Source organism: Talpa europaea (assembly GCF_964194135.1).
Source record: "Talpa europaea genome assembly, chromosome: 10".
NCBI lineage: Eukaryota > Metazoa > Chordata > Mammalia > Eulipotyphla > Talpidae > Talpa > Talpa europaea.
This window is the reverse complement of record NC_140077.1, coordinates 108,067,236-108,079,323: the sequence shown is the minus strand read 5'-3', so window position 1 is coordinate 108,079,323 and position 12,088 is coordinate 108,067,236. Positions and strand designations below refer to the sequence as shown.

The following is a 12,088-nucleotide window of genomic DNA, read 5'->3' as shown; positions in this document are numbered from 1 at the left end:
TTAATCAAAATGAGGATTGGAACCTGGATAGCAGTCCAACCAATTTTACTCTGTGAGCTGTTCCAATAACACAAGTTTGAATTTAGTTTACATAGGTAGGAACAGTGAGTCACTGACATTAATAATGTTTTATTCTTAAAAGGAGGAGCTTCTGATTCTAAGCTGTCCCTAAAGATATGCTGATGCTAGAAGGGGACAGTGAAGGATTTAATTTTATTCCTTGCTGATAAATGCTTTGCAGAGATGCAAAGGCTGAGTACCCATTGTTAAATCATTTTTTATTTTTAATCTGAAAAAGCTGACTCTACCTTCAGGCAACAGATTCCTGCATGTAGGATGGAGACTGTGAAGATGTCTTTGCTTTTTTTTTTGGTGGGGGGGCAGCTGTAGAGGGTGAGATCCCCAGGATACTCCAGCTATAATCTACAAATAACATAAATTTGCAGAACTTTTTTAGTGTTTTAGTTGACAAATTCAGTTGCTTAATACACCGACCTGATTCATTTTCTCTGAAAATCTTAATCAAATGGCTGAGTGTATTGGAAACATATTTAAAATGCATATTTCTTCGCAAAACTAGTCACATGTAGACTAAGGGGGGGAAGCAAAAGGATAACTATTTCTCTTAAATCAGCATAATTTAGTGCTTTGATTAAGTTTCATGCCGCTCAGATTGCAGCTTTAATCATTTACAGACATCACAAGGTATGTTTTCAGAACTTGGAAAATTCACAAAATTAGTGGTTTTACAGTTGACCAGTTATCCAGCTTGGGAATTCTTGTTTTAAAATTTAAAATGCTCATAAAAACTGCCAAATGGGCAGCCTTAAAATCAAAGCCTGTACTTATCTACTGTTTTTTTAAATTAAGTCAATCTCCAAAGTGAAAAACAAAGTAGACAGTGAAAGGTTATCAGATTTGGGGCCTTGTGAATAAGCAATCTAGATATCCTTACTAAAACATTAGAGAGAAGAGGTCCAAATTAAAGAGGTGCTTACTCAGCATCTGAGCTGGACAATGTAAAGCGAGTTGGGTGTCAGCGCCTGAGTCTCCTCTCTAGAGTGGGCAGGCCCAGGGCCACCGCCCTCAGCAGAGCACCTACAGGGGCACCGGAAACAGCCTGAGTGCGAACTGATAATTTGAGATTTTGTTCCAATTCTACAGTTTCAGCAATCTCCTTCTCCTCCAGTGCTTTCTTTCTTATTTCCTCTCCCCTCGTGGTCCACACTTTGCTCCTCAACTTTGCTCTAACCTAGATGGAGGTGAGGTTCCCTCCATACCCTTGCTGGTGACATCATTGAAAGGAAATGTGCTACCCTTTCCCTGCAGGCAACTGTCAAATAGGGGGCATGGGGCTCCATCATGTCCCCTAGGGGGGTCAACCTCCAGACCCTCTGCAGCTGCTTCTGAGCCTCGGCACAAAAGGCCAGCGTGGATTGAGGGGCAGCAAGGGGGCAACAGGGAGGATATTCCAAAAACCACTTGTGTCCTACTTAAAGAAAAACAAAAACAAGAGTCCATCTTAATTTTTGTTTAATTCAGGACTGAACCTTTCTACACCCTGATGGGGAAATTTTTGTGTGAACAGATCTGAACAAACCACCCCCTTTGGGAGTTTACCCTTAACCTGAAGACAGAATTCAGGGGACCATGAACTTGGATGGGGAAAATAAATTACTTCTTTGCACTAACTTCTAACTGAAATGTATCATTTCCTTCCATTATGAAATAGGCCACCAGTTACTGTACCATTTAATGGTCCCCCACTTTTTTTTTTCACTAATTGAAATAGCAGACATTTTCATGCACGTGTTTCATACATTTTCATAGAGGTGTATAAACTCCAAATGCTGATAGTATTTACACTCACCATTGCTTCATCGTTCTGGTAGTTATTACAGCTCTCGGATTTGCCATTTCACTTGTTAATAAGCACATCTTACTATATTATAATTTTATTAATATTTTGGTAGCTGTGTTTTGAAATAATCTTATCTATTTTACTTTATATACACAAAAAAGAATTATCCCCAGAAGGGATTATAGTCTTCCCCAGTCTTCCAAGGGACGCGTGGCATAAAAATAGCTAAGGACCCCTGCCCAGAACTTCTGCCCTCAGGAACCATTTATAGACTATTTTAATAGACATTTGTAGATGGAGCCCACTGGCCTCCTTCTATATTCAGAAACTGAGCAGCAAGATTATTTTTTACTGTGGGAACTGAGATATCACAAGAGGCTGCATTATCCTTCATAAATAAACAAGCCGGAGAAACAGAGCAAAAAGGGAAAGCATTTCTTCCCAACTTGGTGATTTTGTGGGAGGAAGAATTTAGAAACAAGTTCCAGTTTCCCTTTTTATAGGGTATTAACTTCACTCCTTTAAAAAAGATACAAAAGTGAATAATCCTAGTATTTACAGCTCCTGCCCACAAGGAGATAAAGTTAAACTCGCCTTCAGATAAGGTACTTGCAAGGCTGGTTTCCAAGTGGAAAGTATTAAAGGGCAGCGAGAAGGGCAGGGCTGTGGTCGGGGTGCAGCTGCTGGCGTGGGTCACATAGCAGGCTTAACCAGCCGGAGGTTCACACGTCACCCGAGCCAGTGAGCCAGTCCCAGCCTTGGCTGTTCCCAAGCAACATGTTCGCCTCGGTACTTTAACCACAACAGTCAACAGCAAGCCAGCCAAATTTCTGAGACTCCTCAGTAAATATATATCCTGCATGTCTCAAAAAAAAAAAAAAAAAAACAAAACACAATTTATGAATGTTGGAAGTGAATTCTTTTTATTGATTAGGGTTTTTCTGCTGTGTAATAAAAAGCAACTTCAGTCTATAAGAAAAGGCTTTATCAGGATAATTCTTTTTCTTGTTGATTGAGGTCACATTCTTTACATTGTTATCTGTGTATTACAAGTTTAGGATCCCACCCCCACCACCACCACCACCACAGGTTGTTACCACACTGCACCCATCACCCAGACACCCATAGTCCACCACCCTCTATGTGCCCTCCCCACCTTGCTCTCTCCCTCATCCTGCCCCTCCCCCTCTGGTAGCCTCCGTTCTACGATCAGTTTTCTAAGGTTAATTCTAGTTTGACTTTATCTGGCCCCTTGTGTAAGTGACACCAAATCAAGATCATTTTTTAATACCGCCTCTTCGTGTGCCATTAAAGCCAGGAGAATTTCTGGACTGTCCAGTTTCATGGAGTTTTGAGCACTGCCCCCCAAGCCCGTTACCACAGCTGGCGAGTGTGGACTTGCAAGCGTGGCACGAAGCATGAAGGCTTTCAGCTCCCCGAGACACCACACGGCTCTCGCACTTCCTAAGGCCTCTCCTTTTCTCCCTCTTTGCTTCCCCCTAAGTTCTACCAAGATGTGAAGGACTGGTGGCTCTTCGGGTTCTACTTCTGCATGCCGCTGGTGTGCACCGCCATCTTCTACACCCTCATGACTTGTGAGATGCTCAACAGAAGGAACGGCAGCCTGAGAATCGCCCTCAGTGAGCACCTTAAGCAGGTAAACCTAATCAGATCCTGCACGTCTGCTGCAGACTGCTTTGCCCTTAGCCTGGCCTCCTGAAAACAAAAACACAGCCTCCTAGCTATTTTCTTTATAGGTGCAGCAGGACGAATTCCACTTGTGAAATAGGGAGCCTGCCCCCGTGAAACAGGTGGCCCTGGAGGCCACACCCAAATGGAAATATTCATTTCTTTTGCCAACAGAATATTGAACATATGTGTTTGTGTGTCTGTACACTGAGCTGGGCTTGGTGTGTGACAAGACAGAGAAGAGTAAGACTTTCTGCCCCAGCAGATGCAGCAGGCTGGTCGTGAAAATAAAACGCATGCGTGGAATCATTGGAAAACAGAACCATGGGAGGAGAAGGTAGTCTATGCCATAGAAAGCCAAGGAGCATATAAGATAAAGTCCTGGAGAAATGTTCTCCCATCTTCATGGGAGATGAGTGGGTTGGAAGGGGGGACAGGACGGAGGCATTTTAGGGGGGAGGACAGGAGTCTAGACTACAGAATGGGGTCAATGCATTAGGGAATCGGAAAAGGCAAAGAACCTCATTACAGCAACGGCTAAGATGAGCCTCATCACAGGAAATGAAATTGTGTATATAACAAGTCCAATTTTGAAGGGCCCAAAGTTCTGGAAGGAATTTGAACATGTCAGTAGGAAACTGCTGTTGGTTCTCCCCAGGCAACAAACAGAGCATGATGCGTATACCTGCTGGCTCTGTGACACTGAGCAAATGGCTTGATGTCTCTGAGTTTCCAGTTCCTCATAAAAGGTATATAATAATACATCAAGGGGATTGCATAATGCATGTAAGAACCCAACTCAGAAGATGCTCAGAAAATGTTGATCTATATTAAGTCAAAGAGTAAAACTAGTAGTGCAGGTAAGTGCTCTGTCTCAACAGACGACACCCAACCACACCAAAAGTGGCTGATGGAGTCTGTAAATCCACCCTATATAATTACCACACAAGCAGCAGCAACTCTTTTCAGCCACCATAGTGAGTTTTCTGAGCTTCAACTCCTTATTTGTAAATTGGGCATAATAATAGATGAATCAATGTCATTATGGAAATCAAAGGAATTATTGTGTCTACACGTACACTGTAAGGTCTACCGAGTTATACCCATGGTGGCTATTAGCTTTTATTGAAATTTAACAGGAACATTATACTGAGGGTGACTTTGTTCAGGCCTGACTATTTCAAGTACTCCAGTTGTGAGACATATTAAGTAATTTTTACCTCTTATTCCTGTCATGCAGGAAATTCACTAGGACAGATTAGTGGAAAACAGTCTTTTTCAAGGTTGATTTTTGCATTAGCACCACGAGTGAGCCCACTGGGCCTCTGAGTGAAGCTACCGGAAAGGATCTGGACAGGGACTGGGGCAAAAACAACACGATTTACACAGCATTTTCGAATTTTTGAAGAATTTTAAATTTGTCTCCACCACCTGGAGACTGGAACGCAAGACCTGAGCCTCACTCAGCAGTCACTCCCTTGCCTCACGCTCACGGCAGCTAAAGGCTCTAACAGCAGAAAAGCAACCAGACTGGACAGCCCTGGGGTGGTGAGGAGCTGTGGGCGTGTTGGCCCAGAGAGGAAAGCCCCACTCCTGCCCCTCTGACTAATAGCCTAGAGGATTCTTGCCCTTGCTTCTTGCGTGCTTTTTTTCAAACTGCTCTTCATTATACTGACAGCTTTTATTTCTCGGTGATTATGTTTGGATGCTGGTAGCAGAAAACCCAAAATAACATTGAGTAGACCATGTAGGGGTTCATCTTTCTCCCACGGCAACAAGTCCAGATGTTACTGAGGCACTCACAGGCCCCAGCTCTGTTGTTTCGTTGAGCTGTGCTGGGTGTTCGAAGACAGCAGCTGCAGCTGTCCACTCATGCTGCTTTCTGGCAACAAAAGGGGAAGGAGCAAAGCTCACACTCGTGTGGATGCACCCAAAGATCATCCCCTACTTTTAAGTTGCATTTCCAGAAATCACACATAGCAAATTTCTACTTCCTCTGGTTGGTTAAAACTGTATCGACTAAAAAAAAAAAAAAAAACTGTATCGACTGGCCGTGCAGTCTCATCTGATGCCATCACAGAATCTAGGAGCTTATTAATAGTCGGGAAAATGGAAGAATAAATACTAGCTAAGCAAATATCAGATTTTCATGGCATGGCATTATTATTACTGTTAAGAAGGGTTATTCTTTTTGAGGATGTGCTAAGGGGAGATAACCTTTCTCCCAATACCTCCTTTTCTGCCTTTTGGGGCACACTGTCTTTCTGTATGCAGAAAATGACCCTTTAAAATGAACTCGCAGTTTATGCTAAGCAAAATAAATCAGGAGAAAGACAAATACCAGATGTGTAATATAAAGAAACAAAACAAAGGGACAGACAAGACTAAACCAAAACAAACCCTAGGAATCTGCCCACAGAAGTGAGGCTGCCAGAGGGCAAGGGATAGGATGGAGAGAGAAGTGAGGAGGTGCCAATGGACCATGATGCGGGACTGTGTGTGCTTTAGTGATGGGTGCAGGGTGGTAACATGCAGCTGAGGCAGTAAGAACCTGCACCCCTACACCATATGTAGTATTGCAAACCAGGATTACCTCCACTGAAAGTGATCTAATGTAAAATAAAGATAAAAGAAGGCCCCCTCCTTTCTGCAGATAGAAATCCTTCCTTTATCTCCCTCCATCATCATCCAGCTTATGTATCCTCTGAAGTCATATCCCAACAGAGCCAGTAACTCTGAAAGATTAAAGAACTCCCAGTTCTTTGGACCTGAGTAGCAATATATGACAACTGTCCTGAAACTGTCCTGAATTCTTTTCCAATGGCTCTATTAATCATGCATCTGTATTGTAGGGTTCCCACACATGATGCTATGTGCTTTACCCTTCCAAACCCTGTTTTCAATCAGTTTTATTTTGACGTTAACTGATTCCAGTTACAGACAAGTTGCATTTTACTTCCTAGGTAGGCTTCCAAGTGCACGCATGGTGACATCGAACACTACGCACACACAGGACTGGCTGCAGACCTTTCCCAACCTATGGTTTTTCTGATTCTGTGCAGACTCAAAAGCATGGAAACCTTCCTTGGAAGTCAGTTGAGGGTCAGCATGTCCCAGTTTTTCTAATCACCATTGCTGATAATCCTTTACTCACATCCCTGTTTGCAAGCAGTATATCTTTGCAAATGGCATGTCAATAACAAAAGAATGTTAAAAGCAAAAACATCTCAATGCTAGCTTTCTTTAAAATTGCAAATGGAGGAACATACTGACTTCCTTTGTCTTTTCTTTTTCCTACTGCTGTTCTTGTGCAGATTTCTTGCAGCTTTGTCCAGTCTCTATCATGCCAGGTTCGGTCACCTGACTGCCCTGACATTCCCCATGCTAAGTAGTTACCTATTACGGAGACTTTTAGCTCATCCTTTCACACATACATTCCACAACTCACGCAGACTCAGCCAGAGTTGACTCAACGCCACCAGTGCTCAATTCTGTCCAGCCACTGAAACTGTCCTAACCTCAATAACCATCTGTTCTAGTAGCTGCCACCGTCATTTCACCATGTATACAATATTGAACCTTTATGTCATGCACCTGAAACTATGTCAGTTACACCTCAAAAACAAAAAATCCTTAGCAACTCCTTAGTTAGAAAGTTGGACTCCAAATCTTGAAGGGGTGGAGGCCTTGAGAGCAGACTGTTCTGGCTTCATCGAGTTCTTCCTCAGCTAACGTTTCCTTCTGAGGTAACCCTTCCATCCGGTAGCAAAGCCCTAAACTTACTAAACTTACTGTACTTTTTTCTTCTTTCTTTTTAGCGTCGAGAAGTAGCAAAAACGGTTTTCTGCTTGGTTGTCATTTTTGCTCTTTGCTGGTTCCCTCTACATTTAAGCCGTATTTTGAAGAAAACTGTGTATGATGAGACGGACAAGAACCGATGTGAATTACTTAGGTACGATCCATCAAAAAAAATGGAGTTTCAGGCCCCCCCCTGGTGGCGCAGCAGTTGAGCTCTGGGCTGCGAAGCTGCCTGCAGCCTCTGCAGCGCCGGTTCAATCCCCGGCCACCGGGCGAGGGCCCCACATGGCACGCAGACCTCTCCTGCTGCCCGCTGTTCCCCTCAGCAGTGTATTTCTTCGTCAGTCTGTCTGTTCTGTACGCCGCTCAGGCTCTGGTGAATTCTCTCACCCTCCCACGCTTCTGACTGTACCCGGTGCTTGTATAAATAAATAACTAAATCAAAAAAAAAAAAAAGTTAGGTGATCATCATGTTTAAAAAAAAAAAAAAAGGAGTTTCTTTGATTTTCACACGTACAGTCCTTTTACCAAGCCAGCTAGTCTACCTTCTCATCAGCCCTGAAAATTAAAACTGCAAGCTTTATTATTTTTCTTTAGCTGACATTGCTCACCACCAATCCTGTAATCTGGCCGCTCACCTCCTGAGGCTGTGCGTTACAGTTAGACCTGACCGAGTGGCAGACATATCTGTAAATGTTCTTCAGAACCGCAACTGCCATTTATTTAAAGAAGCACCTTAGAGAAATAAATCTGACTGCCATCTATGAGAAATAGCTCCTGGGCAAGAAAAATGCTTACTCTAGGGAGAAATGCTAGTTAGCATATTTTAAAACCTGATATTCTAATGATCCTACTCTGTTTCTTTTGTTCTAGTTTCCTGCTGCTCATGGATTACATCGGTATTAACTTGGCCACCATGAATTCGTGTATAAACCCAATAGCTCTGTATTTTGTGAGCAAGAAATTTAAAAATTGTTTCCAGGTAGGACTGTTTTACAAGTATTTTTTAAAGAGCACCAAATAAGTATATTAAGTAGCCTGGTTATAAATATTCTTTTTGTAAATATTTATAAATATTCTTTCTTCAGCTGTATTTGTCAATAAAGAAATGAAATCCTATTTTGATACCAAGAAAAAGGTCAGATTGTCAGCATAGCAGAAAAGCAATACCTACTCAGAAAACAACATATTCAGAGGTTGAAATAAAAAGAACTAAATAACAGACCCTTTTAGTTATGTCTTAAAAAGAAATGTTCCAATGTGAGGTCCGGGCCCCAAAGGATACATACAGTCTAGTCTTGCCTCACATTGTCTTTAGACTTAACCAGGGCCCCAACCTAACATGAACAGTCAGTGTTGCTGTGAAATCTCTTGCTTAATGCTATTTAATCGCATATTTAATAAGAGACTCATCAAGAAAGGCAAGTGCTCTTGCTCTGGAAATCTGAACTAATGTAACTTCATTTGAAGTCAGTTTCCTTCTGTCCCCCGAACCTCTTTGCAGCTAAGCTAACACACATCCTCCAGAAGCCCCAAGCTCTTCTTCTTGATCTGTCATTTTCCACTTCTCAGAACCATTTTAGTAGAGGGTTAATCCTCCCTGGATTCTGTTATCTTTGACCAGGATGTTTAAGTTTACCGCCCTGGGAGCCAGCTGTCCTGCTTTACACCCCAGCTCTGCGCTTGCTAACTGTCAAGCCCATTCTGGTGTGGTTCCTCCCGCTTCCTCAGTTTGCTCGTCTGCAAAATCAGATAATAAGAGTAGCTGTCTCACTAGTAGGATTTAGCAGGTTAATACATGATAGAGCTTGAAAAAAGCTCCTAGTACAAATTCATTTTCGAAGTCCACTTAATATTTACAAATCAATAAATGCTCTGCCTTAAGTAAGACTGCCTGACATACAGCCATTATTAACATTATATAAGCTGGGCTTGACATCATTGGCTGATTAATTTACTTATTGATAAGACGGGGAGGGAAAATCAAGGTACAAACTCTCAAAAACTAAATGCATATATCGACCGCTCTTTTATGAAGGCGGCATGCCCAGGGGCAAAAGCCCTGAGTTCGACTTCCAGTTCTGCCCCTTGCTTTCCGCTCTGGGCCTCTCTGTCCTGGCTACTGAGGTGGGAAATGACCCCTGCCCCCCGGGCTGTTGTGAATATCGGAAGAGGCACACACAGTGGCATGCCCAGAAGGAACAATAAGCTCCAGCCCTCCTCCACCTGTGCCCTCCAGATTATACTCTCCCTCCAGTGTCACTGCTTCTATCCTCTCTACTTAGCGAATACATTAAAATGAGAAACGAGGGGTGGATTTCCCTGCACTAGAAGGACAGTTTAACTGCAGGCTCCACCTATAGATTGCGGGTGTGTGTGCACCTGTACCCCGGGAACCCCACCCGTCACTGTGGCTGGGAGTGGGTCAGTAGGCTCGCGTGCTCACAGTCTGTTCTTCCTGCCAGTCTTGCCTCTGCTGCTGCTGCTACCAGTCCAAGAGCCTGATGACCTCAGTCCCCATGAACGGAACAAGCATCCAGTGGAAGAACCACGAGCAGAACAACCACAACACCGAGAGGAGCAGCCACAAGGACAGCATCAACTGAACAGCCTCAGGGAGCCGAAGCCCATACTCCTTCCAGCCCCGCTGGAGAAAACAGTCACACAGCAACGGTGGCGCCAGAAATGTCTTCACGCAGCCTCTCCCCCATCACTCTGACCCCAGGACAAGTGTGTTCCAAAACGTCGGAGGGCGGACTGGGCTTGCTTCTTGAACTGGCCTGGTTGCACACTCTACGTGTTCCATTTAGCACTAAAAAAATGGTGGGAGTCGTGGGAAGGAGACTGTTAAACGAAACAAAAGGGTATTTACAACTTTTGCATGAAAATTGCATGTCAAGTACATGACCAGCTTTCCTGGCAGTTCTGTCCAATGTCCCTGGACTCCTGGTCACTACGAAGGTCAGAGATTGTGACCAGGTTTTCTATGTTTTTAAGTGATTTATTTTTCGGTCACGAATTGAGATGAAGTCACCTTTAATTGAAACGTCACTCAGTGCCAATGTTTTTAAATTGCATAGTAGCCTTAAAATGACTGAGGTTATTTATGTATATTTTGCCAAAAAAAAAGTAGAACAGTATTCAGATTAATGTTCCTCATGCCATTTTACTTTTAAAATGTATATTTTTAAACTGCAACAAATATAAGCACTTAAAGAACAGATTGATAACCACATCTGGCAGTTTAGTAGCTGCTCTGTAAAGAATTTTCCAGAACCTATATTTTCTTTTTTTAGTTTTTTTTTCATTACAGATGATGAAAATGTTTTGATGTTAAATTTTAAAATAATGCTTGAACCAAACAGTTCTGTTTTTCACAGGCCCACTCTTGTTAATGTAACTTTTTAATTTAATATCAATATCATATACCAAGATTTAAATTTATGTGTCATTTAACTATGCCTGAGACTTTCAGTCTCTGCAATGCATAGAAGTCTAAAGCAAGCCTAGGAGAAAAGCATTGAATGATTTTAGAAGATTTGAAAAAAATTCAGTTTTTTCTGACAGTAGTAGCATGTACCTATATGCATATTTTTATTTCCCTAAGCATGTATATATGTATACATACATATTTGTGTAGATACATGTGTGTACTATGTATATGCGTGTGCATATATACATTATACTTATCACCTCATCCTCTTGATTTCTTCGAAAGTGTTAACTAGCAGTAAGACTTTTTCAGTCATTCCCTTTACCATATAGGAAATTTCAAAGTGTCCAGCTGAGTGTATTTACCCCCTAAATGATGCCCCCATGGATTTATGATGGTTCATTTCTCTGGAGTTCCAGTACGAACATAACCCCCCACCCAACCTCACACGGTCACCATTTCAAAGGGCCCACAGCTCCTTCTGTTGGGCATTTTCCAAGATGTTTACAGACTGTGAGTAGAGCAGAAAAAGATCTTTTACTGTGTGTATATAAATATAAACAATTGTACATTTCTTTTTGCTGATTTTCCTGTGCTGGTCTCTATGGAATGCATCTGTGTGCATGATGTGTGCATATGTGTGCTGGTATGTGTGGACTTAGTATAATCTAACAATAATGCCCTAGAGTTGTGCCAAAGCACATGCTCTGAGTGGCATCTAGGTGGTTGGTCACAACAACCTGCCTCTGTGGTTTGCATCTGACTGTGTTCATAATTTGTGACTATGTGACCTTCACAAGTGGAATGTGGGAGGCAGCATGAAAGGAGAAGTCATGGTGAATGGTGGGGGTCACTGGTGGATGAATAAAGCAGTATTTGGGGTTGTATTTTTTTGTGCTGGAGCAGAAGTCATAAACGTTGAAGTATTATATTGTCCCAGGGCTCAACTCAACATGCTGATGAAATGATTTGTTGGGCCATATTTTAGCACAGTCAAGTGTGAAATGATTTGAGGTCCAGTTGCCCCAATTGTAGGGCTAAGAAATACTGCTCCTTTCTGCGCTAGCAGTCAACTTCCATTACTCCACTGTGCCTCATATGCAGTGATAGATGCTATAAAAAAAAAATGGCTCACACCATTTTGTTTAGGCAGCTGTCTTTTTTTTTTTAAGATGCTTTGTTTCTTGCATATAAAAAAATGCCTTTTATAGGTTCAGAAAGTCATAGGTTTCTGAATAACCACACAGGATTCAACATGCATTTTGTTTATGGACCAGTAAAGTAACCGTGTTTACCAGTTGGAATGT

General features: G+C 42.3%; 1 protein-coding gene across 2 annotated transcripts in view; it reads left to right on the top strand.

Annotated features, from left to right (window-relative positions):
- EDNRA (endothelin receptor type A) overlaps nt 1–9,954 on the top strand; it is a gene marked incomplete at both ends in the record, with an annotated part of 42,754 nt that extends 32,800 nt beyond the window's left edge. For both annotated transcript variants that reach the window (XM_084245156.1, XM_084245155.1), the window contains 4 exons: nt 3,366–3,518; nt 7,369–7,502; nt 8,222–8,330; nt 9,814–9,954. In XM_084245156.1, the coding sequence (XP_084101282.1) occupies nt 3,366–3,518; nt 7,369–7,502; nt 8,222–8,330; nt 9,814–9,954 (537 nt within the window). The remainder of the gene's footprint in view (nt 1–3,365; nt 3,519–7,368; nt 7,503–8,221; nt 8,331–9,813) is intronic.
- Between the last annotated feature and the right edge of the window lie 2,134 nt (nt 9,955–12,088).